Source organism: Saccopteryx bilineata, chromosome 6, assembly GCF_036850765.1.
Source record: "Saccopteryx bilineata isolate mSacBil1 chromosome 6, mSacBil1_pri_phased_curated, whole genome shotgun sequence".
Classification (NCBI taxonomy): domain Eukaryota; kingdom Metazoa; phylum Chordata; class Mammalia; order Chiroptera; family Emballonuridae; genus Saccopteryx; species Saccopteryx bilineata.
This window is the reverse complement of record NC_089495.1, coordinates 127,474,429-127,482,664: the sequence shown is the minus strand read 5'-3', so window position 1 is coordinate 127,482,664 and position 8,236 is coordinate 127,474,429. Positions and strand designations below refer to the sequence as shown.

The following is an 8,236-nucleotide window of genomic DNA, read 5'->3' as shown; positions in this document are numbered from 1 at the left end:
AACAGATGGGGTTCTCCTACTCAAGGGTTCACTGCCCCCTTTTCTGCTGGGCTATCTGGATGCTGCTGCCCCAGCCGATGGAGCCGATGGTGCGGGGGCCAAGCCACTTGGAAGACCCTGAGCTGGCCAGGAGATCCCTTCTTGCACAGTGTGGGGGAAACCACTGTCCATGGATTGCCTTGGCTGCCTATGGAGCCCCTCCCTCATCCTTGAACACCCTGGGGGATCTGGTCACTTGCTGGTGTGATCCCATCAAGGGTCAGTCCTGACTGCCACCAGGATGACGGGGGGGGGGGGGGCAGTGCAGAGGCAGACTCCTCATGAGTCCTTTCCCATCCCCCTCTGGGTTGGGTTGGGACCTCAGGTCCTATGCATGGAGAGCTTTTCCCTCCTCTCCTGGCAGAGGTCTAACAGATGGGAAGGCTGGGGCTGGTGGGGCTCTGGGCGGATTGGAGTTCAGTTTTGGGCGTGTAAAGTTCCAGATGCCTCCTTCACATGAAATGGGGCATCAGGGAGCCAAAATGGGCATAGGAGCCCAGAGTACAGGGCAGAAGTCTGAGTGGGTGCTGGCACTATCCAGGTGGTGCTTAGACCACAAAGCAGGAGCTGGCCGAGTGGGTAAGTATAACTGGGTCAAAGGCCTGGGGTGGTCCAGGCAGGGGTTTGTCTCCCTTAGGAAGAACTTGGGAAGGAGGGGTCTGGAGGAGGCAAGGAGATGTATCCAGAGAACCAAGCCCTGGATGTGTCCAGCCCAGAGTGCATGGCCCAGGCAAATGCCAGGGTCCCCCTCAGCCACACCCTGGGACTACAGGGCCAAGGAACCAGCCTGGCTTGAATCCTGAGCAAACCCCAGCTGGGGGTCTGGAAGAGAGTCCTGGGGCTCTAGGCCCAGAGAGCACTGTGCTGGGAGGGCAAATCGATGGGGCCAGGGCTGGTGGTGGGACCACCCACCCTCCATGGGAGCCTGCAATGAGGTCGGGAGAAGGGGATGGCAGAGGGGCAGGGCTTGATACACCCACCCTGTCTCCCATTTTCCTTTGCACGCCACGCTCCTGCCTACCCGCGGCTATCCTCAGAGACCTGTCGCCCTACTCCCCAGTTCACACCGCACCCCCCACAAACACATGGGCCAAGTCGTTTGTTTAATGCCGGTTTTCTTCCATTTTCCTGGCACAGGCTTTGTCCACCCCCATCGCCTCCTTGGTGGGCACACTGTTCCCTGTTGCCCCTTGGGGACCTTTGCTGGGCCAGGGCTGGGCATGGTGCTACTTCTTCTTTGGAATTTTCTCCTTTTTGATCAGTTCAGAAAATTCTGGAGCAGGAGACAAATGTCTGGTAAACACTGCGCCCTCCCCCCGCCTGGTGCCTCCACCCAGAGCCCTGCAGGCCCGATGGGGAGGTGTGCCCCTTTATAAGCAGGGACCCCATAGTCTAGGGGTCCCTGTGCCCTGCCCACCATAGCCCTGCGGTGGGAACAGGAGGGACCAAAACTCCGCAGCCTAAACACCCATACTTGCTAGGTGCTCTACACCCACTCACCTGGGGCTCACGATGGACTGGGTCTCTGTGGAGACTCTCCAAATTCCCTTTAGAGCCCCTATCTGCCTTCAGTGGGGAAACTGGGGCACAGAGGGGCTGGGGGCTAAGTCCTAAGCAAACCTCTCAACCTGTTAAACCTTGTGGCTACCCCACAAGTCAGGGTTTGCAGGCATTTGTGGGCAGGAGGTAGAGACCTGGGGTTGAGGATAGGTCCACACCTGGCAGGGGTGTCTAAAGGCCCATTGATCTGGGGCTCTGAGCCTGTGCTTGGCCTTCCCCAGGGCCGTCTGGCTGCCCTCTGCCCTTCAGGCCTGGGACTGGCAGCTGGGGAGAGTGGGGGGAGGCAGGATGACACTGACCCCATGGAACCTCAGGAAAAGCCTGTAGCCCCTACCTCACCTACTTCACACCCACTCCCCAGGGGCCACAGCCCTCTCCCACCCCAACACCCTCCTTCTCTGTCCACCCCTGCAACTCCTCAAGCCCTGGTTGCTGCCTCCAAACCTCCCTGCCCATCTCCGATGCCCCCTTCCTATTCATGTACCACTGACCATTGGCTTGAAGCTGCCCAGGTGACCTTCCCCAAAGCCACCTCAGGCCACCCTTCAGAAGCCTGCAGTGGCTACCTCTGCTCTGCCACACTCAGCATCTCTGAAACTCAGTTTCTCCATCTGTGAGTTGGGATTGGTGGTGCCCACCACAGGCTTTAAGCTTTGGGGGAAGGGGTCAACACTTGGCAGCAAGGAGCCACTCAGCTCTGTACCAAGAGGGATGACAGGTATCGGGCAAACTGTCTGAGTGTGACTGACCCCTGACCCCGGGGACCTGAGCAATACCCCTATCTGCTACCTACCTTCAAAGTCAATTCTCCCATCCCCATCAGTGTCAGCTGCCTGGATCATCGCCTCAGCCTCCTCATCTGTCAGCGGGGCGGTGGGCCCACTGCTGGGTATGGTGGACAGGATGTACCTGGGCCAGGTGAGCATGGATCAGAGCCAGGGTGTCTCGCCAGCACCCAATGGTTTACAAAGTGCTCACTTTCCACTTTATGGGTGGTCAAACCAAGGCCCAGCTGGAGATGGGTCTCTGGGCCTGGGTCTAGTGCTGTCCCTGTGGCCCTAGATGGCCTGACCTACATCTGGAAAGGTCAGGTGGGTCCTGCTGAGAGTGCCTGTCTACTGGGGTGGCGAGGCAGCATGGACTGGGCAGGGGTCCAGGGTTCAGTACCACCCCGCCCCCCACCACATCCCCTTCCCCATCCTCAGCCACTGGCTGTTACTTGATCTCGTTCCACTCTATAAAGCCGCTCTTGTCCTTGTCCAGGGTCTGGAAGGCCTTGTGGATGGCACCCTCCAGCTGCCCCGAGGCCTGGAACTTCTGCATGTACTCGAAAAACTTGAGGTAGTTGAAGGAGCCTGGGATGACCAGGCAAAGGTCAATGGGACCACCTTGCCCAGGAGGTGGGGCCCAGAAGGAGACCCTGAGACCCTGCTCTGGGGCAAGGGCTGCTGGGTCCTATCCCTCCCCCGTGTGTCCTGGCCCGTCAGCCCCGGGAAGGAGGAGCAGATGGGCTCCTGTGTCCACTGCTTCCTCAGCCATGGCTGATCTGGCCTGGGTTGGGGGTGCCATGGAGGGGACAGGCTGTACCATGGTGCCTCATGTCTGTGGGCAGCAGTTCTATGTCCTTGTCTGACAGGGATGTGCCCATGGCCAAGGCCATCTTCTTCATCTGGGAGGAGAAATCCTCATCCATCCTGGCCCTGTGGTGGACACAAGCCAGTTTGGTGATATGCACAGTGGGAGGAGGCACTCTCCTTGGACCTGCACGGTTCTAGCTTCTGCCTTCCAAGTGGAGTCCCCAGGGGCCCAGATTGAGCTGCTCTTTGGCCCCTGGACTTGTAGAGGCTCCTGTGCCCAAGGCCCCGAGGAAGATGAGTCTGAGCCCCCACCTCTCGCTGGCAGGCTACCTTGAGGGTTCCCCCACTTCATAGAGGAGAATGAGGGTCCGAGATGGTAAGTGACGCATACCAGTTCCTTTACTCTGCCCAGACCATTTGACCTCTCAGTGTTGCTGGGGAAAGTCCCTCTGTCCTTCCAGGCCTATCGCCAAGCCACCTCCTCTGGGAAGCTGTCCTGGTTACCCAAAGCACCCCTTCCTCTGGCCAAAACTCAAGGCCCAAGGCTTTGGCTTCACTCTTTGGGACCCCAGACCAGTGGGCCCTGGTCCTCCTGGCTGGATGCTCGCCCCCTCTGTGTGTGTGTGTGTGGAGGGGTGCTGGGCACAAGCCAGTTTGGAGCTGTTGGACTGAGGGAGGCCCAGAACTCTCCATCTGAGCAGAGTGATCACTGCCCACTTTCTAAGCCCTCAGGAAGGCCAGTCAGAGGTGCATCTGCCCACGGCCCATGAGGAGGTACACACATCCCTGTCCCCACTTCATGCAGAGTCACGGGAGGCAGGCAGACAGGGCTCCCAGCCAGGTGGGCGGGGGGTCTGGGCATAGGCGAAGGCCCAGGAGTCGGGACCAGGCTGTCCTGTGCCCCTCACAGTAGTGCCTTATGACCCGCTGGGCTCTCAGGTTGCTGTCCCCAGGGCGGGTTGGGTTCTGGGGCTTGTGGCAAAGCAAGCTAATTCCAGAGGCTCCTTGGCCCTCTTGAAAGTTCACCAGGTTGTGGAGCCTTTTGGAACATGCTCTTGCCACTGGGAGGGGCAGCCCCAGGGCCCATGGGTCTGAACAGGGCTGGGCTATGGTTGGAGGAGTCTACTTTCCTCTCCAGTGGAGAAGCCACAGGTCAAAGGTTGCACTCAACCCTGGCAGCCCTGGCACCGGGTCCTGCTTCCCGAGCCCAGTAGGACCTTGTCTGCCCTGCCTGCCCCTTGACATGGTCACACAAGGAGCCATAGGGAAGGGAGGCTGTAGGGGAAGGACCCAAAGCCTCCCTCCCCTCCCACCTCACTGCCCTCCAGTCAGAGCTGGCTGGGGCTTGATTACCCTCTCAGACCTTCACATGTCCCAGCATTGCTAGTGCTGGATGCCCCCCCAGGGCTGGCCAGAACCTCCCCCAGACCGCTCTGGACCGTCCACCTGGTCCTCCTGATTGCTGTGGTGTGCATCCAGCACTGATCAGTGAATCCCTGATGAGTTCAGGTGCTAACATGAGAAAAAGGCCTCATGGGCTGGAGGGGGTGAGAAAGGGTGATAAGGGCAGCAGGAGTGCCCTTGGGACGGGGCTGGACAGAGCCAGAGTGTGCCTGTCAGAGTCGGCAGATCCATTGGGCTTGGGCCCTTCACTCCCTACTCAGCATCTGGGGTCCTGAAGTTGGTGAGCTGGTCTCAGCTTCCCCATACTGACCCTGACTCTCAGCTACCCCCTCCCCCACACAGGTATATGTTACACATGTGCCACCCTCCCTCCTAGACCCAGGCCCACACAGCTACCTTCAGACTGGGGCTCCCTTGGGCTGCCCCTCCCCTTCCTCCTTCTGGTCCTGCCTTCCCTACGCCTCCCTGGGGTCCACGCAGACCCCAGGGGCTCTCCTTATCCTGTGGATGAAGACAAAGCCCCAAGGTCCTGCTGAGCTGCTCAGTGTCCCCACTACCCCTCCCCAGCAGGGCTCACCTCCGCCTGGCTTCCCTCAAGGGCTCTGGGAGGCAGGTCAGTCTGGGTGCTGAGAGGCGGTGGAGACTCCAGCTTTTATACCTGCTGCCACCTGGCCTGTTTACAGCTTGGAGCTGCAGCTGTCCTCCCACCCCTCCTGGGCACTCTGGCCTGGCACTGGCCACCCCCATGGGCTCGCTGGCACTTAGCACATCCACACTGGACTGGGCAGACTGACCACCAGCATTGCCTGGCCCATAGAGCCTGGGGTGAGGGTGGGGGAGCAGACAGAGTTTCTGTTTGTTGCAGGAGGTCCCACCCTGCCTCCTGGCCTTGTAGAGGGAAGGGAGTGTTATGGTCCTGGAGATGGCTGGCTAGGGCTACCACAGTCACTGAGGGGCACAGGCTGGCCAGTGGGTCCCTGAAGGCACTACACAGTGAGGCCGCCTCTGGTAAGCAGCCTGGCTGAACAGTGTCCTGTGTTCCTGGTTCACTGTGGAGGGCCCAGGAGCCAGGCCAGGATGACTCCCTTGGGCACAGGGAACAGGGCTAAGTGACTCCAGGCCAGTCTGGCCTCTCTCCTTGGGCAGGGCCCCCGAAGTGCAGTCATGAGGATGCGAAAGAGGGACCGGAGAGGGACATACTACCCAATTTTGCACCACAGAATGTCTTCCTAACCCCTGGGTCACAAGATCTCCTCTGCACCACAGCAGCCACTGGGGCCTCCTGCCTGGTGGACATTTGTTGTGTGGCACCACCACTGGGTAATCTCAAACAGCTCATGTCTGGCCAGCAAGCTTGGGACGTCCAAGTGACTTCCTCAGCTGGTCGTCTGCCGCTGGACTCTGCACAGGCCCCCACGTGTTTGTCATTACATACAGTGTTTTATGTGTGCCTCATTCCCAAGAGTGGGGTGACCAGGATGAGCGCTGGAAGGGTCCACACACCCGGCTATTCTCCCAAAGGTTAAAGCGTTCCCCTAAAGCTCCCCAACCGAGCTGGTGCCTGAGCCCTGTTGGAGTGGGCCACTTCCCCACATGTCCTCACACTGCGGCCTTGTCCCCACGGCACGGACACCCCTCTGCGTCCCACAGGGGGATGTTCTTGGCGTGAAGGGGAGAAGCATAGCGTGCTACAGCTGAACATGAAACCCTTGTGCGGTAGAGGAAGCCAGTCACCAAGGCCACCTGTTCCGAGCGTCTGCTCCACTGAGTGACCAGGAGAGGTGATCAATCCATAGACAGGATGCAGACAGTGCCTGCTGGCTGGGGACAAGATACTAGGAAGTTAGGGTGCACGGGTAGAGGTCTGATTTGGGGCAATGGACACATTCTGGACCCACACAGTAGTGAATGCACAAATTGGCCCTGGATTCTTCACATTAAAGTGGTTTTTCATGTTATGTGAATTTCACCCCATAAAAAAAAATATATATGCTGAGTGAGAAACAGCTTTTAATAAAGCATAAATTAAAAACCATGAAGAAAGAAGGAACACCAAGGGGTCTGCAGAGGGTCAGCTGCAACCCCTCTGCCTGACCTGTGTGGCCCTGTGAAGGAGGGTGGCACTGCCAGTTTGCAGTGTGTCCTGGAAGGCCTATCTGCACCCACCCTGGCCACCAGATGGGTGGGGAATGTGCCAGCGGGCTCCTGGACCAGCACCTGCCCCCATGATGACAGATGGCCGGTCCCCCAGGCAGCCCTCCGGTTTCATTTCTGCCCACAGTTGGGCAGCCTCTCCTCGCCCTTGGCCCTGGCCCACTGCTGCTTGCTCTGGGCTGAGTTGGCCTGGAGGCCACGGGGACCCCCTCACAGCACTGGGGACACTGTTGTCCCCCTGTGCCCAGGCATGGCAGACACTGCCCTCTAGGAAGCGCAGTTGTGGGTTTTCAGGGGCCTAGGACTGCAGAGGCAAGATGGCTGCTCCTGTTCCCCGGCCCCCATGCTGCAGCCTGGACCCTGCAGAGACTGCAGCCAGCCCTGCTCTGTGACAGGAGCATTACAAATGTAAGGAATTAGCTCTTCTTTTCCTGGAGCCATTTTTACTTAAGGATGAAGCTCTTTCAAGCCCCATTCCCAGATTATAGTGTGTCTCCCTGGATGGCTAGGGTGGCCCCAGCCAGGCCAACTTGGAACTCCAAACATCTTCCCTTTCCTGGGAGGGCTATACCCTGCCTTCTGATCTCTGGCAAAGGTGGGAAGCCCTCATCCTCACACTGCAGAGCACAGCTATGGTGGTGGGCTTGATGGGCAGGGCTTCTCCTGGGTTGAAAAGTTCAGCTAGGGGAGATCCCTTCCCCTTTGCCACAGCACACTTGCATCCCCCTACACAGGACTGGGGGGAGCAACATGACTACTCCCCCATCCCGAGCTGGGGCCACATCCTCAGTGGAAGCAGGAAAGGATGGCCCATTCTGGGGATGTGGGTGGGGGAGCCAGAGGTGAGTGAGTCCCAGAAGGCATGGATGTCCCTGGGCCCTGTGATGCCCACAGTGGTGCCCGGTACATGGGTGTGTAGGTTGTACCTGGGACAGCCCCATGTGCAGGAATGCTGGTATGGCTTACTGTCATAGGAGAAATTACATAGGTACTGACTCTGTCCCCATGTCCCTGCCTCTGTGCCCTTCATTGCTGTAATGGGGTGAATGGTGTCCCCAAAAGGAATGTCTATGTCCTAACCCCTTGGTACCTCTGAATGGGACTTGTTTGGAAACAGGATCTTTGCAGATGTGACCAAGTTAAGATGAAGTCATTCTGGATTACGGTGGCCCTAAATCCGATGACTGATTCCTTTCAAAAAGGGGAGAGACACAGAGAAGCCACCTGATAGTGGAGGTGCTCGGTGTCAAGTAAGCAATCCTGAGCTGCCCTGGCCTCAAGCTCCAGGGAGCTCAGCTCTGCTCTTGCTCAGGCCTTGGTCCCAGAATGGGATATTTTGCTTGTCCAGGATTTTCCTCATTAATTCTGACTCTACAGCAGTGATTTTCAGCCTTTTTTGAGCCGCGGCACATTTTTTACATTTATAAAATCCTGGGGCACACCACCTACCAAAATGACACTCTAACACAGTACATATTATACATATAGTTAATAATATAGTT

At 58.2% G+C, this 8,236-nt stretch overlaps 1 protein-coding gene across 1 annotated transcript; it reads right to left on the bottom strand.

Annotated features, from left to right (window-relative positions):
• Positions 1-314: 314 nt before the first annotated feature.
• On the bottom strand, positions 315-5,289 carry PVALEF (parvalbumin like EF-hand containing). Its single transcript, XM_066237745.1, has 5 exons — positions 5,158-5,289; positions 3,187-3,299; positions 2,819-2,954; positions 2,393-2,508; positions 315-1,312 (listed from the first exon to the last, which is right to left on the bottom strand). Exons 2-5 carry the CDS (start codon positions 3,290-3,292, stop codon positions 1,266-1,268), a joined length of 405 nt encoding a protein of 134 aa, XP_066093842.1. The 5' UTR covers positions 3,293-3,299; positions 5,158-5,289; the 3' UTR covers positions 315-1,265.
• Between the last annotated feature and the right edge of the window lie 2,947 nt (positions 5,290-8,236).